The 19,734-nt window shown below is 40.1% G+C and overlaps 1 protein-coding gene across 2 annotated transcripts in view; it reads right to left on the reverse strand.

Annotated features, from left to right (window-relative positions):
* CDH13 (cadherin 13) overlaps positions 1-7,329 on the reverse strand; it is a 1,255,388-nt gene extending 1,248,059 nt beyond the window's left edge. For both annotated transcript variants that reach the window (XM_027850548.1, XM_027850547.1), the window contains exon 1: positions 7,202-7,329. In XM_027850548.1, the coding sequence (XP_027706349.1) occupies positions 7,202-7,246 (45 nt within the window). In that variant the 5' untranslated portion in view covers positions 7,247-7,329. The remainder of the gene's footprint in view (positions 1-7,201) is intronic.
* Between the last annotated feature and the right edge of the window lie 12,405 nt (positions 7,330-19,734).

Genomic DNA, 19,734 nt, shown 5'->3' on the forward strand with positions numbered 1-19,734 from the left:
GAAGGAAGGAAGGAAGGAAGGAAGGAAGGAAGGAAGGAAGGAAGGAAAAAGAAGAAAGGCTGCTGACTTCCAAGAGCTTAAATTCTACTGTCATGTGGAGGTTGAAGAAACATAATCTATTCCATAGTACAGTTATTTGTGTTATCCTTTATTTATCTTTCTCCCTCACTTCAGATATTCAATTGGTTTCTTACCTTTGTTGAGATTTCAGCTCTACATTCTTTCTGGTATTTGCTCCCCTCTAGTTCAGCCTCACACATGAGGAACATGAGACTCAGAGAGCTTAAGTGATTAGTTAATAGCTAGTACTATACAGTACTTTAAGGTTTGCAAAATGCTTTATAAATACTAACTCATTTGATCCTCACAACAGCCTTGGGATGGGGGTGTTCTTGTTTACAAAGGAGAAAACAGAGGCAGAGGGAAGTTAAGTGACTTGCCCAGATTCACACAGCTAGTCAATATCTGAGGCAGGACTTGAACACACATCTTCCTGACTCTAAGTCCAGTGCTCATTCACTGACCAAAGTCACACAAGTAGAAAGAGAAAGAGCCATATTTGAACCAAAGTCCTGTGATTTCATATTCAGTACTCAGTCCAAAGCATCATATTGCCTCACATTCTCAATGTCTGACTCAGTGCTCTATACAGTCAATGGTTGATAAATAGTTGTCATATGAAATGAAATTGAAAAGAGAAACAGTAATAGGAGGCCTTGTTGATAGTAAATGGCACTCATGTGTTTATGCACAGCATGTGGCATTTTTCAGCATTGGCACCCCATTTTTAAAAGTGTTCCCTTGCAATCTCATAGCACAATGATATATAAAGGGCAGGGTTAACTTACCTCCACTTTGGGCAATCACCAAGTCTGACTTCTATCTAGGCATGGGGTTATGCCGGTTCTAGGGCAATTCAGTCTGATAAACACACAAGAAACAGACCTCATAGAGTTTAGTCATCAAATAATTGATCTCCAAATAATTGTTTACATCATCCTGTTGTCAATCTGAGTCAACTAGGAAGACTGCAAAATAACCATACAATGGCCTGGTGACTTGGTTCACTTTAAGAATAAATTTCTCAATCAAGAATTAGTCAGTGATTCTTCTTCTTGGATATCTAGGCCCTGGGTTATTTTTCACTTCAATCTAAAAATGCTCCCTTTCTGTCCTGGGTAGGGGGATTACTAATACCCTTCCATAAGAACATATGAATGATACCCTTTGACCTAGCAATACCACTTCTAGGGCTGCATCCCAAAGTGATCATTAAAAATGGGGAAAAGACCCACATGTACAAAAAAGATTATAGCAGTTCTTTTTGTGGTGGCCAAGAATTGGAAAGTGGAATGCCTATCAATTGAAGAATCAATTTGTGGTATATGAATGTAATGGAATACTATTATGCTATAAGAAATGATGAGCAGGTAGACTTCAGAAAAACCTGGAAGGACTTATATGAACTAATGCTGAGTGAAGTGAGCAGAACCAGGAGAATGTTGTACACAGTAACAGCCACATTGTGTGATGACTGACTCTGATAGACTTAGTTCTTCTCAACAATACAAGGGCATAAGACAACTCCAAAAGACTCATGATGGAAAATCCACATCTAGAGAAAGAACTATGGAGTCTGAATGCAGATGGAAACATACTATTTGCTTTCTCTCTTCTTTTTATTTTGTCTTGTTTCTTCTTTCTTGTGGTTCCTCCCATTCATTCTAATTCTTCTTTACAACTTGACTAATGTGAAAATATATTTAATAAATATGTGTATGTAGAGCCTATATCGGATTTGGGGAAGGAGAAAACTCAAAAACATATGGAATTGAATGTTGAAAACTAAAAATAAATAAATTAATTTAATAAAAGAATAGATGAATGGGTGAATGAAAAGCCATTTATGAAGTCATTGCTGAGTGCTAGGCACTGTGCTAAGTGCTAAGCATTGGGGATATGAATAGAAAAAGTCCTGACCCCAAGGAACTTGCTTTTGGATAGAAGACAAAATATATGAGAGAGTGGGGCCCAGTGAGGGGTATTTTGGTCAAGAATGTCACAAGAGTGATGAATGGAGTCCTGGAGCAATGAATTGACACGTTCTTTCCAGGAAAGGTAATGTTGATTTAATTATTTTTATCCCAAATACATACCTGGAAGCATGACTTGAAGAAGGCAGGGTAAAAATAGCTGGATGTTCTAGGTTGGAGGAGAAATCATTGAAAGTATGGCAATAAGATGCCTCAGGACCCAAGGCAAATCTAGAATGTTGGGTTGGAGGTGGAGGCTAGAGCCCAGAAGCATAGTGTGAAGATGATGTAAAGAAAGGAAGGGGGTCTTAGAAATACTTTGAATGAAGTTGTGATGTGATGAAATCCCAGGTGGCCTAAAGCTTGGGTCAGTCACACTATCTATAACTTGTTGAGCCAGTTCTAGATGAATGTGGTGTAGATAGGCTATGATTAGTTGCATTGACAGAGACTTCTTATCCATCTCTAACTGGCATACCTAGACATTGCCCCCCATAGGAAAATTTAAACAGTGCAAAAAAGACTAATTAAATTCATTCACTTCTGTGGAAAATCAATTGTAGGATCATAATTCAATGGTTGAACTGACCTTACAGGCGAACACCCTCATTTTTACAGATGAGGAAAATGAGGCCCAGAGAAGGGAAAAGATTTGTCCCAGTTCACACCTGTGCAAATGCAAAACCTAAGTCATCTGACTCCAAATACAATGTCATTTCTAACCCTTTCTCTTTCAACTCTATGAAAGAAAGACAAAAATCTCCACTCTGGCAAAATGGGCTATTATTTTTTGTCTTGCTTTGGGCACCATGCAGACAAAAATAACTGAATTATCGACCTTTTTTTTCCACTTCCTTACTGGATACTATTATAGTTGTATGGACATAGCTAATGACTCAATATAGTATGTGGCTGCATAATGAGCAGGATTCTTTCCTATCACGGGGGCAAAAGGTGTTCCTGGCTTTGGGGACATCTGGTGCGATTTATTTTTCTGCTCTCTTACGTTTTCAGCTGTGTCTCTTTTAGGTCAAGACCGAAGTAAGGAATGAAGTGTATTGTGTGAGGAAGATCAGAGATCTCCCTGGCCTCAGGAATTTATTGAGCTCAGTCTCTTTCTTCAACTTTTTTTCTGGAGCTGCTATGAACAATCACTCTGATTATTGTGGAGTTGCTTAAACCTAAGTCCTTTCAAAACCCAGTTTCTGATGGAACATTGGTGTTTATGCTGTGAATGGAGCCCTCTTCTGGAGAAACTTTTCAACAGGTAATATAATGAGGTTTTCATGGTTTGCTGCCTTTTTTTTTTCCAAAACAGAATAACTTGGTAATCCAGGTGTCACTGGAGTAAATCAAACAGGAATTGATTCTCCATGATATGCATTCTCCCTTATCTTTCACTAACTAGGCTATTAATTGAACTCACAAAGGAATTTGATTTTCCTTAAAAATCATCGGTATTCTCTTGAACAGAGCCAAGCACTCCCGCAGGTGATAAACTTCAGAATAATTGCCATGATTTTCAGAGTTTCCCTCTGGCTTTTTCAGGGAAATTACTTGCTGAGCACATCGGTCCTATGAAGTTTCTCTGCATGATACTCTGTGACATACATAAGCCACTTAGACCTTCCTTTTCAGAACTCTTGATGGCTGAGGAGTAAGTGAATGTATGTGTATGTGTGGGTGCATACAAGTGTGCTCGTGTATGTGTGTGTGTGTGTGCGCGTGCGCGTGTGTGCATGTGCGTGACAGAGAGATAGATAAAAGGAAAGAGATAGAGGGAGAAAAAAGAGACAGAGACAGAGACAGAGAGACAGAGAGACAGAGAGAGAGAGAGAGAGTAAGCAATGTCTTTTGCACAAGATAATTTAATGTATGAGATCACAAATGACAGAGAGCACACATTAGATCCCCTGGGCAGGCAGTGCGCTAAAGTCTTCCAGACCCTTGTTACATGTATGTGTTTCATACAAAGGCAGAGATCCAGGAATTTCAGCTTTTAGGTGGGTCTGCCATTCTAAACTGGCCCTCCCTGGTTAGTGTCCTGCTCCCTGACAAGGGTTTCTGTGGGCTGTCATATTCAAACAGTCACTATAATCTTTTTTTGCTAGAAAATCAAAATTCAGGCTGGAAGAGAATCCCTGCTTTAAATGCAAACCTCAGAACCTACTGGAATGTTTCAAACAGTTCCCAAGTGACTATTCCCCAGAACCTGTAGCCACTCCCTGAAAGCCTAATTCCTGAGAGATTACTCACTAATGGTCCAAACTTTTTGTTAGTTTTAGTGATTTTACACATGGCAACAATAAAAAAGAAAATAACCCACTATTTACTAGAGACTTTGTACTACATGCCCATCTTGATAATTTTCATGTTTGTTCCTCCTTATCTAACAAAATCCGTGCTTCCACCTGAATGCTTTCCCCCTCCCCAAACACTCCAGTGTAGCCCAGAGGTGACTGTTTCCTCCTTGTGCTGACTTCCAGTCATTGTTGCCCTGAATTACATTCATCTTCCACCTCCCAACAAGCATAATACAATCTTGTGCACACCACCATGGCCAATGAGCTCACGGAGATTGATTGCTTCCAAAGGCGGGCACCGGGGGATTATGAAAGGACCATTGCAACTGCTATGGAAAAAACACACACGCTCGCTTGAGCCCCACCAAGGCCAAGTGACTCATTTTCTTTATTACATTGTTTTTCCTTTGCCTGTGTGTGTGTGTGTGTGTGTGTGTGTGTGTGCAAGCACACTATTTTTTTTTCTTTCTCTGCTTGAGGAAAGTTTTCGCTTGTTGAGTCAGATGGCACATTTTGGATGCAAAAGTTACCACTCCCTTCCCTCTGACACATTCAGGCTCTCTATTTTAACCCTTTGGCATTTGAGTTCCCAAATGAATAAATAAATAAATAAGTTTTATTGCAAGGGAGCTACATCAGAGTACCATGGCATCACAAATGCATCACAATAAAAAAGGGAAATGGACACCCCCATCAAGCCCAGGGCTCTGGAATATTGAAGGTATCCCTTTTAAACATCCTCACTCCCAGCTACTCTTCGAGCTGTCATCTGTGAAGCTATTGGCCTGTCAGGCTGTTCCCAGGGACCCTGCTGATGTGCTCCTCTGTCATCTGGCTTTTACCATTTCTAGAGAGGTAAAACTTTTGACAGGACCTGAATCAAGGAATTCAGCAGTGATATTTTAAACTACTCACTAGTGGGAATGACCAACACTGAATGAAGGGAGGGAGCATCATTTGAGACCAAGTCTTGGGGCCTCAACTAGGCCCAGCCATACCTGGGGCAAGTACCAGGTTATGGAAGCCTGAGGCTCCAGGTTCAGCTCCACCAGGCTTCTAGGAACAACAGATGTCTGGAGCCAGTCAGCTTCCAGTAGCCCTAGCTTCATAGGTGATCAGCTGCCTCGGTAGAACTTAAGCCCAACTGGCCATAGGTAAGTATTGAATAAGGCTCTGAGCCAATGGGCTCCCAGTCCCATTCCAGGTAATGGGAACACAGCCACCAAAAGGCTAAGGCACCAAACCATTCATAAGGCGAATTCAGCACCTGGACTCCTGGCTCTTTCCCCACTTGCCTGCATCAACAGAGCAAGACAGCCTTGCTCAAGAGGTGCTGATTCTATTCCAGCCCTCCAGGTTCAGTTACCTTTGACAGCTTTATTGTCTTCCCCAGCTTTCCTGAACACACTAGCAATCCCAGTTGGTCAATTAGAGTCAGGGCCAGAAGCTTGGCTCCCCCAGCCTCTGATTTTTCAGCTCCTCAGGATACATTCTCACTTATCCCCTCCCACCTCCTAACTCGCTCAGCACCCTGCCCCTGCCAGGTCCTCCTACTGGCATGTATGAATGCAGACAAACAGGAGATTCCTTACTATCCTGGCCAACATCCTAGGCCTCAGTAATCACCTGTCCACTGCCACTCAACTTGTATCTCCCATTGGCTGTGACCCTAGGCAGACGTGGCTAACCATGTGCCCTCCAGCCCTAAGTAGAGGGTTTCTCCTGTCCATTCTAATCCTGGCTCCCTCTGTCTGCTCCAATTCAGCTTGCCAACCAACCATCACGCCCTTGGATTCAGAAGTACTGCTATCATAGCATAACTTCACAAGGTCCCTACTCCATATTTTGAAAAGCTACAGAAAGTGATTTCTGAGATTATACTGGCACCAGTAAATCCTGGTAAAGCCTCCCACCTAGCTTCTCTCAATAGTCCCAGTGCTCTAAGGGTTAACAGAACAGCTGAGGCCTTGGGGTGGGGAGGGAGGGGAGGTATTAACTTTTCCAACACTCAGTGCCCAAATTGCCGGGCTTGGGTTCTTCCATCCAGAGTTTTCAAATGGGAAGGATATGGAAGGCACAAGAGGGTTAGCTTTCCGGCAGCATAGGCGGGGTGTAGCCGACCTAAGGGCTCCCTCCAAAGGAACCTCCCGGGCTGGAGACCATCAGCCACAAGAAGACCACCACCAGGGAGGGGGCAAGGGGAGCCCAGAGAAGCTCCCAGCCCTCTTCCCTCCTGACTGACAGCAACAGCAGAAACAGCAGCAGCAGGATCCTGGGTCTGGGTGCATTTTCCAGTTTTCCAGCAAAAGGGAATCTAGAATAAGCTAACATGGGTACAGACACCCCCCAAGCAAGTCAGTAATTCTGGAAAGACTCCTCCCCACTTCCTACCTGGGGAAAGAATAAGAAAGCTCCTGAACCCACTGACAAAGGCATGTGAGAGAGGGCTCCAATTAGCCCCTGCTTCTTTAAGAAGCTAGACGTGGAGAAAAACCAAGTCCTTTTTTAACCCAGCCTAAGATCCACCAAATCAAATCAAAGTTGCACCACTTGGGCACATCAAAGAATAGCAAGGCAGCTCTCAAGGTACTCCAGACTTCCCTTGCCCATCGTCCCCTTCTCTGGTCACCCCAACACATACACACACACACACTCACACTCCAAATAACAATTTATAACAATCCAGTGGTGTATACCCTGGAAAGCCACCACTCCCCCATTCCAGGCTCTCACTGTATTTCAGAACCCCACAGACGCTGAGCAAGACTACCTGCACTGCAAGCACTTCTAGATAAAAAAAAAATACAGATGGGGAAGAGAGAGAATGGATATCAGGACTCCAGAGCTAACCATGGTCTGCCTTACCTGGGACAGCAAAAAGGACAAAGTGAGCTGAGTTCTCTGCTGCATTTTGCCAGACTAGAAGCAAACGGCGGCTCTTTCATTCATGCGCCCGGCTGCACTGAGCATATTTTCGCTGTGAAACAGCCTTTGAGAAGAGACTCTGCTTTGAGAGCCAGCCAACTTCCCAAATAGATCAGCAGCATCATCACGAAAGCATTGGATAGAGGCTGATGACCAGAACCAATGGCTTTACAAGGATGATTTCTTCATAAGGCTTCCTCATTTTGCATCGCAGATATCGGGTGGGCACCTCTCACAAACACAATCCTTGCAAAATAAAGCATTTGCCTTTAGAGTGTTTAGTTTCAGACATAACAAATCATGCTTATGGAACTCAATAGTCTTCTCTCCTTTTCAGAGAATGGAATTGCACAGGGGAATAGCAGCAACTTAGATCCCAGTGCAAAAGAGCCTCTTTATTAAAATGTTAATAAGGTCTACTTTATTTTCAATAAATCAGAAAAATGACCCCTGCAGTTTTGGTTATTTCTAAGCCAGGGAAAACTGCACAGTGGAGGTGGTTTATTTGGTTTGTTTGTTTTTTTTTTTTCCTTGGGTGCTGCTGAAGTAGTGATTATATTTTGTGTTTTCCTCCTGTCTCACAAATCACAAAGAGGACAGATCAATTCTAGGCTGCAGGAAAAAAAAATCCATCATAGGGCAATAGATTTTATTAACTGCTCAGTTGATGGTTGAACCTGCTTCCTATTCTATAAGCATGAATCTAAGGCCAAATCTGCATCCCTCAATTATGGGAAACTTTCTTTTGTGGGTCCAGAGAATCTCAGAAGTTCCCTCTCTTTCCTCTTTGGGAATTAACATTTCTGAAACCACTCCAATTTGCAGATTTAGAGTACATTTGGCAAAGAAGACACCCAGTTTCTAGAAGCAAATAATTTTGTTTGGTATAGATTATATCCTAGTTGATAAATGGTCTCTTTTGCTTGAAAACAGTCATAGAATCATAGGATTTAGACCTGAAAGACACCTTCAAGATCAGTTGGCCAAACCCAATAAGTTTATAGAGGAGGGAAAGGAGGCACCAAATGATTTACCCAAGACACCTAGACCATTAAAACCAGAGCCAGGATTCAAATGCATGTCCCCCAACTCTAAATCTAGTGTTCTCTCCAGTAAGCTGCATTGCTAGCCACTAAAAACAAAACAAAACAAAACAGAACAAACAACAAAAACTTGTATTATAGATGAGTTATATGAGAGGCAACCCAGTAAGACTCCTAGTCTACCATCCCAAGGAAGATAGCCAGTGTTTGGATAAGACACTCCTGAAAGATGGGGTTAGACTCAGAAAAAGATGGCCCCAAAGCAATTCTAAATGGCAATCCATAGAAACTTTTCATTGGCCAGAGAAGAACCATAGAAAACAATCATAACATCATAGGATTATAGATTTGGAATTGGAAGGTCCTTTAAACAATAACAAGTCCAACTTAGGTAAGGTTACACTGGTATTAACTGACAGCAGCAGGATATGAACCCATGCCTTTTGACCTCAGATGCAATAGTCTTGTGTAATCATTCATCTTCAAAGTCTCCTCCTACTCTAAATTTATGATTCCATGATCAACACCGTCAATCACATTTTTGAGTACTTTAAAAGTTTCCAATGCACCTTATATAGACTTTTCATTTGATCCTCATAATAACCCAGGAAGGTAGATACTATTGTCATCATCACTTAAAGATGAAAAAAAATGAAGCCTCGGAGAGGTTAAGTGATTTACCCAGAGTTACAAAGCTAGTAATTTGTCTAAGTCAGGATTTAAGCCCAGCTCTTCCTGAAACTAAGTCCTGAATTCTACATCACCTTTCAGCTTCATCATTACCACTGACAAATGTTGCTTGAGATCAATTCTCCCCTTTGAACCCAGGAATCAGTAATATGTGAATCTGTGACCCCATGGGCCCTCACAACTGGGATTTTTTTCTCTCTCAAAAGGTAGAATAGTCAGAAAGTTTCTAGAAAGTCAGTTCAGTTACACCCCTGAATCCACCACTGGGGTGACCACTTCATGTTTCCCAACAAGCCCCCTCTCTCATTGACTTCTCAGAGGGGAAAAGGGGAGAAGGGACTATAGACCAATGCAGTACTGGTTCATTTTGTCTGCCCAGGATTACAGTCTCTGTATTCCAGTTATTTTACAGATATGAGAAAGAATGTGGAGTTGTTACCTTTTTGCCTTTATTGCAATCTACTTTACCCTCCTGAACCCAAGGGAGAATCATAGACTCATAGAATTTCATAGGTGTCATTAATAGACACCTAGTCCAACCCCTACTCAAAAGTAATCTTTGCTATGATAGATAGATAGATATGACAAGCACCTACCCAGCTGCCTCTGCTCAGAGATCTCTAAAATGATCTCCAATACCTCTTGAGGTAATCCATTCCAATTTTGAATAGGAAATTTTTCTTTTTTAATTTCCTACTGCTCCTTGTTCTGTTTAGTGCCAAAGAGGACTAATCTAATCAAATAAACTCACTGAGATCATACTATTCCAGTGGGGAGAGGAGAGGAGTGAGATCTGATCTGGGAGTCAAGAGACCTGAGATTTCATGAGATCTGCCTGTCTCCAAACAATTGTCAAATTGATATGCCTAAGGCACAGATCTGGCCATGTCACTTCCCTAGTTATAAATCTTTGGTGGCTCCCCTCTGTTTTTAGAATAAAATATAAAATTATCAGGCCAACATTTGAGGCCCTTTTCAAACTGGCTCCCACCTGACTTTCCAGTCTTTTATACTGTGCCCCTTCTGCCTAGTTAAACTAGACTGCTAGCCACTTCCCCTATATGACAATCCATACTCTGTTTATGTGTCTTGGCAGAGGTGAACTCCCATTCATCACTCCCTCCTTGCCTCTGCTTTCTGGAATCTAAAACTTTCCTCAAGAAAACAAAAGAAAAAAATAGCTTAAGTGGTACCTCCTACATGAAGGGTTTCTGATGTTTCCCGATATGAATGTTCCCCACCTTGTTATACTTACTTATCTGAATACGGTACATTTTGGATTCTTCTCATAGAATGTGAGCTCCTTGAGGATGACAACTGTTTAGTTTTTTTTTTTTTTTGTCTTGGTAGCCCCAGAGTCAAAGACAATGATTTTCACATAGTACCTATTTAATGAATATTTTAAAAATAAAATTGTAATTTTGTACAGCAGACTAATCTGTTTAAGAAAGGTTTAATAGGGAAGATGAGGAGCTGTTTTAAGTGGTTAGAGTTTGCTGAAAAGAATCTAGGGAAAAATATTTAAGATGTCATTGGAAAAACGGGACTGGAGCTCTGGGAAGAGGTCAACACTGGATAAATAGATCTGTAGTCATTTTTATAGAGATGATAATTAAAGTCATGGAGACAGATAAAATTGCAAAGAGGGCGTGGGGACAGGGGGACATGCAAGAGAGAAAAAGGCAAAGAGAGAGGGAGTAGAAAGGATAGAGGGAGAGGAGGGGAGAGAGACATAGAAACAAAGACAAAGAAAGAAGGAGAGGGAGAGAGAGAGGGAGAGGGAGAGAGTACAGAAAGATAGAAAGCCTGGTGTAGAAGGAAAAAAAGAAAAAGAGAAATAAAATTATGTCTCTTCCAACTCTGAAATTCTGGGATTCTGTGAAAAAGAAGCAAGAGGACCACAACATTGCAGAGTCGTGGAATCCAATAAAGTTGAGAGTATTAAGAGGGAGGAGCTGAACAAATAAGTCAATGCTGCACATTGGTCAAGGATGAGAACTGAAGAAAGGCCATTGAGTTGGCATTAAGAGGTCATTAGTGACCTTGAAGAGAGCAATTTCAGTAGAGAGATAGGACCAGAAGCTGGATTACAAAAGAGTGTGTGTATGTGTGGACAGGAAATAAAGAAAAAAATTAGATCATTTTTTCTAGAGGTTTAGTAATCAAGGAGAGAAAAGATAGACTACTAGATTGATGTGGTAAGTAAAAGGGATAGTGGGAATATTTTGTTTGTTTGATTTAGTATAACAGGGACCTGATCAAGGCCAGGAGAAGAACCCAATAGAGAGAAAAGGTCTGAAGACAAGAGAATGAGATGAGAAAAGTCCTAAAGGAGATAGGAGACAAGATCAGGGGGTATAAATAGAGGGGTGACATTATCAAAAGTGGTGCCACCTCATCTTTTGAGAAACTAGAGGGAAAGAGGATCAAATAGACAAATTATAAATGACTTTTGAGCTGGGGAGCTGGTGGGGCTCACTGTAACATACTCTATGTTCACTGCAAAGTAGAAGATAGAGTTCCTAAAAACAGAGCAGAAGCTACTAACTCTATCATTATTGGAAGAGAAAGTCTCCTACACTGAAATCAACACACTCCAGGCAACAGTGGCTCACACTTGTACTAATACAGCTACATTTCTCCATTTGGATACATGTGAAGGGGGAACCAGGATGAGAAGGTACAAGCAGCACCCTCATGATCTCTGGGCACAGAGAAGTGGTTTCTGTTTCTTCAATGGGAATGAAAAGCCCTTCTCAGCATGCCCCTTCTAGGAACAAGATGATCCTTTTGCTGGTGGACAGTGCTGAGTTGGGTGCTTACTCTTTTCTTTTCTCTGAGGTCTGGAGGAAGATTTGTTGTGTCTTCTTAAGGTCATTTGAAGTGGAGGAGGTGGAGAGGATTCAATGGTGCATTCCTTTATCTTAAGTCCTCATCTTTCCCCCTTCTTAGAACATTTGTTAAGTGTTTTAGAACCCTATTAGCACTATGGAGAAGTCAAAAGGCAGTCAGACGGAAAACACATGAAGGAGAAAGGAAGCAATGGCTGGGATAAAAAGGTGATTGAAGAAAGAAGGAATAACAAGACAGGCTTGGAAAGAGTGCCTAAAGAATGTCAATACTGCTTAGGGGGATTTGCCAAATGACTGCCACTCAACCCTTAGTTTTTGTTTTTGTTTTTGTTTTGGTATATGGTGGGGTACAGATAAGGAATTGTAGAAAGTGTCAATGAAAAAGGGACTCAGAAGCACTTGGGTCAGGTCCCCTCCATGTAGCTCTTCTCACCTGAGTATTCTCATCAATGCCTAGTTACTCTTACAAGAAGGCCATGGGTTCCTTCCCTCATTCCTCTTAAGCTTCTAATTATCCCTTGCTGTCATCACCTATGATTTCAGTAAAACCAAACTTAACTCACCACTGCCTTCTGCTATGCTTCAGCAGTTCTGTCACCTACTGGGGAAAAAAAGCCCCAACTCTTTGGTATTGCATTTAAGGCCTTCCCCAAACAGCATGATCAGGAGGAAGGAATGGCAGTAGCCTCTGGAGATATGGACTTGGAACAGTGAACAACACTTGTGCAGTACCCCAGGAACTAGTATCTGGTACTTTCTGGGTGGTGGTAGGTAGGCCTTTTCTTATTTTGTATCAGTCCTCATTTCTATGGTATAAGGAACTCCAGTGAGGAAATTCCCTTCACCAATGTTGATCAGTGACTACTCTGTAACTTGCAGTTTTAGTGAGTTGTTGCTTTAGGCACTGAGAAGATGAGTGGCTTGCTTGGGGTCACACATCCAGTATGTGTCAGAGACAAAGCTTGAAGCCTTGATTCCAGTGCTATCTTTCTATTCATTATGCCGTGGCTACTTCTCCTGGTTCATAATGAGAAGAGACTATTTCAGTGTAAGGGGAATTGATCAAAGAGGTCCTTGATCAACTAACTAATCTCCCTGATCTAGTAGATTACAGGGTGGTGAGTCTTTGGGGGCATTTGGTATATGCTTTCCTTGTAAAGTATGGCTTGGCAACTAGTGCCTCATTGAAAGGAGGCTGACAATTCCTGATTGGTTTTTAGTGACTGGGGTTGTCCCTAAGATGATTGGCTGTGACACAAGATAATGGACCTCATTTACTTCAGAGAACTACCTCTTTGTTCCATCTTATAGAACAGAATTGTTCTCAGCTATTTTACTTTTTTCTCCTCCTTTTCCATGTTGACAGGACATACCAGAATACAGCAGAGCAACCTATGTTGTGGGGAAGAAAAAGAAGGAGAGCAGGGGTAGTATCTGTAGGTGTACAAAGGTTCCCTCCCCTCTCCACCCTACCCCTTATGGTTATTGATGGACTTGGAGCAAAAATGAATATCAATTATATATCCTTACACACTCAGGCTGACAGCGAAATTCATAGATAATTTTTCCAATCCCCACCCTGCAACACGGAGGTGGGAGGATTTTGACTTCCTGAACACTATGGCTCTGGAATCTGGCCTTGTAGCTAGAAAAGAGAGATTAGGCCATCACAAGCCTTTGAGATTGCCATGGGAGGAATCCTAAATCCAAGAGTTTAGGGATTAGACCTTCGAGAGAGAAAAGGGGATTTTGTAAACAGCCCCCTATGAGAGAAATAAGTGAATCGCTTATGTGGCCTCTGCAGGAGGAAAGCAAAGCCTCAGCATGGGGTCACTAAAGATCAGGATTTAGCCATTCCTTACTTTCTAATGAGTTATCTAGTGCAGGTTCAACAATGAAGAGTGTAACTGGCTGTACCAAAAAATGTTTCCTTTTCAGGGATATCAAAGCACTCAGAGATTTGCCATATGGTTGAATATCTGCATAGATCTCTAGGGGATCAAAAGAGGGATTCAATAAAATCACTGTGTTGCTTGTTCAGCAATCATGACAGAGAGTTTTGGGGGAATCCAAATTACAGTGGGTACTATGTTGGTGGGGCCTGGGGAGGGGGTTGTAGGTTTCTGTAGGAAATTGTAAATCACTGGAAGGTTAAAGAATTTCCCTGATTGCAACTCAAGGTTGACTTCCTCTTGCAAAAGACCTTATGGGGGGGAATGGGGCTGTGCATGACAAAAGGATGGGAATAAGTTCCTATTAATCACCTACTTTGAGTCAGACTCTGTAATAAACACTTTATAAATATCTCATTTGATCCTTATAACAACCTTGGAAGGTAGGAGCTGCTATTATCCCCATTTTACAGTTGAAGAAAGGCAGACAGAGGTTAAGTGACTTGCCCAGGGTCACACAACTAGTAAGTGTCTGAGACCAAATTTGAACTCTACTCTAGGAGTAGCATTCTATCAACTACACCATGTGGCTGCCTCTTATAGACATTTGAATGCTTCAGTTTTTTTTTGTTGTTGTTGATGTTGTTTTTAATGTTCTAATGGGCTCCTCTATGTATTTTAAAGGTTTTGTTTGTTGTTTGTTTGTTCTTTATATATCTGTTGATGGGCTCCTATGAGATCTTTACTTCATCTGTGTTTACTATGAGGTAAAATAAAGTCTCCTCTATAGCCAATATTCATTGTTTACTCTGAGTGTTTGTATAAGACATGGGGATCCCTTTTATTCACATCTGTGTAAACTTAGAAATGAATCATAGTTAGAGATTTTCTTTGAGCAAACTCTGGCTGGGGACATAATGAGAATCTTGCCAGTTTAGAACCCAAGTGAGACCTAGACTGTGTAAGGACAGAGTCCTAGGGAGTTGGAGGGAAAGTTTGGGTTAAAGGTTACAATCAAGGAAGTGTTATCAAAATATGATCTTTTTTTTTTTGGTCTTTCCTATAGTAGGCAGTAATCTGCTTACTGGGAAGGTTTACTTAGCATTCCCCCAACTTCTTAGGCACAACCTTTGACTGTGAATTGGAAGAGGTTTGTGGGAAAGAGAAGGATGCCAAGAGCCAGTTGCTTCTGAAGGTATTCAGAAATGAAAGATAGATTTGGGGAGAGAACAAGTTAAAAATGCTGTCTGAGAATAAGATTCTGATTTCTGGACCAGATCTTAAAATCTGAGAATGGTATGGAATGTACCTAACAATAACTGGTAAAAAAAAATGTGTTTATCTGATGAGTCTGCTAAAATTATTTCATAGTTTTAATGCTATACCAGTCATACTATTAAGGGGATACTATATAGAACAAGAAAAGATAATAACGAAATTCATTTGGAGGAACAAAAAGGTCTAGAATTTCAATGAAAATAAATGGGGAGGGAAGTAGGAATGAAGGGAGCATAGCACTTTCAAACCTCCAATTATACTATAAAACAATGATCATCACACATATTTAGTACTGTCTAAAAAAGCCCAGAAAATCAGTCAAACAGGATAGATAATCAAAAGAAGAAGTAGCAGATAAACTCATCAGAACTGTATTCAACAAACCCAAGAATGTAAAGCACTGGGGGAAAGGAATCCCTTGTTGACAAAAACTTCTGGGATTAGAAAGCAATTTGGCAGCCAGTATTGGACCAGCAGCACATAGCACAATGAGCTCCAAATGGATTTGTGAGTTAAATGTAAAAGGTCACATAACAAAACAGTAGAGAATAGAAGGCTGTACCTTTCACGACATTGACTAGAGGGAGAATTCTTAACCAAACAAGGGATAGAGGAGATCATAAAAGAGAAAATAGACAATTTAGAATCCATAAAATTAAATGGCTTTTGTCCCAGCAGAATTAGCAAGGCTATGATAAGGAAGATTTATTTGCAGCAAATACTTCTGATAAAAGTCTGATATCCAAGATATATAGGGAATTAACATATATAAGAATAACCACAGCCATTTCTTAAGAGATTAGTGGTTACATCAAATAAAAGGTAGATAGAATCTTGCTCCAAATCACTAATAATAACAGAAAAGCAAACTAAATAACTGAATTTTCACTTCATACCCATTAAGTTGGTAAATATGGCAAAATATGGAAATACTCAAATGTTGTAGGGACTTTGGGAAAATGGGCACAGTAATAGACTGTTGTTGGAGTCCAAATTGGTCCAGCTATTCTGAAAAACAATTTGAAATTAACCAAGAAAAGTCTCTAACCTGTTTCTACGCTTTGATTATAGGAACACTTTTTTGTTTTGTTTTCTTTTGTTTTTGTTAGGCAATGGAGGTAAGTGACTTGCCCAGAGTCACACAGCTAGTAAGTGTTATGTGTCTGAGGCTGTATTTGAACTCAGGTCCTCCTGAATCCAGGGCCAGTATCCCCTGTGCCACCTAGCTGCCCCAACACTTTTAAATTTAGCAAAAAAAAAAATGGAAACAAAATATGTACACATTGATTCAAGAAAGAATTCAAAACCAAGCCAGGAAGACTATTACTGATACACACTGTGTGATGCTAAGTAAGCCATTTAATTTCTCAATGCCCTGGGCAATTCTCTAAAACTATAGCTTACAGAGAAGATATTGATGTGCATTGAGAGAACTCAGGATTTGAACTCTGGTCTTCCTGATTTCAGGCACAGCACTCTATTCACTGTGCCATCTAGCAGCCTCTTATGGACCATTAGAATGCTTTAAGAGTTTCCTGTATCTTCTAATGGGTTCCTCTAAATCCTTTGAGTACTTTATATTGTTTATGTATCTATTTATGGGCTCCTATGAATCTTTTATATCATCTGTATTTGCTGTGAGGTAAAAATAAAGACTCCTATACCCAATATGCACTATTGCAATTATTCTTTATATCTCCACTTTTTTAGAGGTGTCTAGCACATAGTAGGTGCTTAATAAATACTTATTGACTGAACTAGAGAAATTTCCTCACCAAGTAGTTCCCAAGGCCAGAAAAAACACAAGTCCCTATATTAATGTAGTGGGATATCATTGTGGAATTCAAAGAAGTATGGGGAGACATATGAACTGATATCATATGAGTAAGCAGAACTAACCGAATAATAGAAATAAGGATGACAATAATACAAGTGAAAAGAACACCAAATAAAGCCAAACCCTGGCTAACTGTAAAGACCATTTTCAGTGCCAAGGGAGAGATTAGAAGCAGCTTCTTTCTGTGGTACTAGAGAGGTAGATGACTACAGGTAAGGAAAGCTGCATACAATATCATATGCAGTCAATGCATCAGTAAATTTTGCTTAACTGGTTTTCTTTATTAAAAGAAATATGTTCCAAAAGGACTATGATATAAAAACAAAAAGAATTAATAAATCTAATTTTTAAAGTAATATTTGTCAAAAATCGTACAGATTTAATAAAAAGGTCATTGAACTAGAAAAGATAGGGGAGGGAGAAATCTGCCCATAAATCCACCATGCTAGATGACATAGAGAACAGTTGCAAGGTAGGAAGAATACTAACAGTAAAAATACCACGGGTTTATAAGAGGCAAAATCCAAAAAGCACTCACTAATAAAATTTATAAGCTCAGATGCCTATACAGAAATATACAAAGTATGGGCAGCAAATAGGATAAACTAAAGTCCTAATACAGTGAGGGGAAGTTGGGACTTAGGAGAATCACAACTTGAACAAATCCCCATGAATTCTTCAATAGGGATTTACACAGGAATGTGCTAGAGCTAGCTTTTATGTCCTACTAGAATCTATTCTTAAATTTTCATTTTAAGCATTCACACCTTGCAAATGAGCAAGTGCTACAAATTAGGGCTTGATTTATTGTTTTGTTGATAGTCTAGGCTTAAGAAAATGTTGGAGCAAATGTTAATAATTCCAATTAAACTTAAAGTGTGTCATGAATATGTTTTCCCCAAAAAGTTGGTTGTTAAACATTACTACACATCTCTGGGTTTACATAGCAGTCTGGACACCTTCCTTTACATCAGTATTGCTGTAGTTGAAAAGAGGGAGGATTGAGGGATAAAATTTGGAACTCAAAATTTTTTTAACATTAAAAAATTTTTTAACATGTAACTGGGAAAAAGTTAAATATTATTTTAAAAAAAGAAAGGAAGATTACCTCACATGGAGTTGGGAAATACCTGGACTGACACCTCAAACTTTTATTTGCTATGTGACCCAGGGTCCATGAGCTAAACTTTTTGAGTTTCAGTTTCATCTGTTGTGACAGAAATATGCAAGTACTTATTTACTATATGATACAGAGGAAATAATTTTTTATTGGGAATCAGAGGACCTGGTTTTGAATGCCAGTTCTGTTGCCAATATCCTCAGGTAAGTCACACAGGCACCCTGGGCCTCAGTTTACTCATTTATAAAATGGGAAGTGTAGACTATATGGCCTCTAAGTTTCCTTCCTGTTCTAAAGCTATTATTCTAATATGGATCAAGAAAGGCATAAACAAAACCAAATAGCAAAGACTAGAGATTAAATAAATTATCCCATGCTTAGAAATATTTTTTTAATGAAAGAAAGAAAAAGAGTGACCTTCAGGGCAAAAAAAGGAGGGTGGGGGTAAAAACAAAAGCACACAAGGGGGGAAAGAGTTTAGTGTAATTTAAAGAAATAGGAGGAATGAAGGTGGAGGGCCAAAATTGAAGCATCAAAGACTGTCATTTAATCCCCCTACAACTGGATCAACATGACTTTATTCTGATTTTTACAAAATAGTGGAGTGGAAGAGTATAAAAATGTCAAGAAGGGAGGTGAAGGACGGAGTAGAATGGGTGAAGTACTCTTATCTGATATACTTTTATAAAGACAATAACAAAGAGTAAGGGTTAATGATTTGTATAGTATTTCAGCAAGAAAAAAGAGGTGCAGGAGAATGGGAGAGAAATCAGAAGGAAGGGATTAAAACTGGGGAAATGGAAGGGGAAATCAAAACTAAATAAGATGAGGCTGTCCCACTAAAGAGTACTTCTAGTAATCAACAGGCCTCAAACCCATTGGTGACTTAGGGGAATGTCTATCCCCAAGCATGTGAAAACTTTTTCTGGTGGAATGGGTGCATGAGAACAATTTGTGACAATGGCCATGAAGGTTGCTGAATCAGGCGCCATGGAGAACTTAGACCTTGTTCAAACATTGAAGACACCAAGGTCACCCACTGAATCCCAGGCCATTGCCAATCATCCCAACTTTTTTGTCTCGCTGCTGGAATTTGTTGACTCCAAAAGAGAGAGTGAGGCTTACAACTTTGTGCAATTCTGCCTCATTTAAATCCAAATCACACATGAGTCAAGATATCACCCTGTGATGTCATTGGTCTTCTTTGAAACAAGGGACAAACAACTTCCATGGGAGAAGAAGTGAAAGGAGATGGCAACCTGATGATGGATTTCATCTTGGGAGAGTTGGTACTTGGGAAATGTCTTCATCTGAGACAATGTTGTATCTCCATTGGCAACATCCTGCCTCAGGTGAAAGGATAAGTGAAAACCTATGGGCAGCTTGAATAGGAGAAGGAGGAATGGGCCAGGAATAGAGATGATATGTCCATTGGAAAGGAAAAAGATCATGGATAGTGCAAATAATATGATTGAAGTACACAATTTGAGTCACCAGGCAATTTCTACCATGGAACACTACTTCAATCCATATTACCTCCCTCATCAATTAATCCTCCTAAGAGTGAAACAGAACAGAAAAGTGGGAATCTATAAAGGTGGTAGTTTAGAAATAGGTTAGAAGAGAAAGCTGAAATCTGTATTTGAGAAGTTTTTACTTCATGATGAATACCAAGAGATTGAAGAAGGAAAAAAATAAGGATGTAAATAACATATCAGAGAATAAAATTTCAGAATACTTGGAAAAATAATAAAATAAACT

This window comes from Vombatus ursinus, unplaced genomic scaffold (assembly GCF_900497805.2).
Source record: "Vombatus ursinus unplaced genomic scaffold, bare-nosed wombat genome assembly UNPS02009062.1, whole genome shotgun sequence".
NCBI lineage: Eukaryota > Metazoa > Chordata > Mammalia > Diprotodontia > Vombatidae > Vombatus > Vombatus ursinus.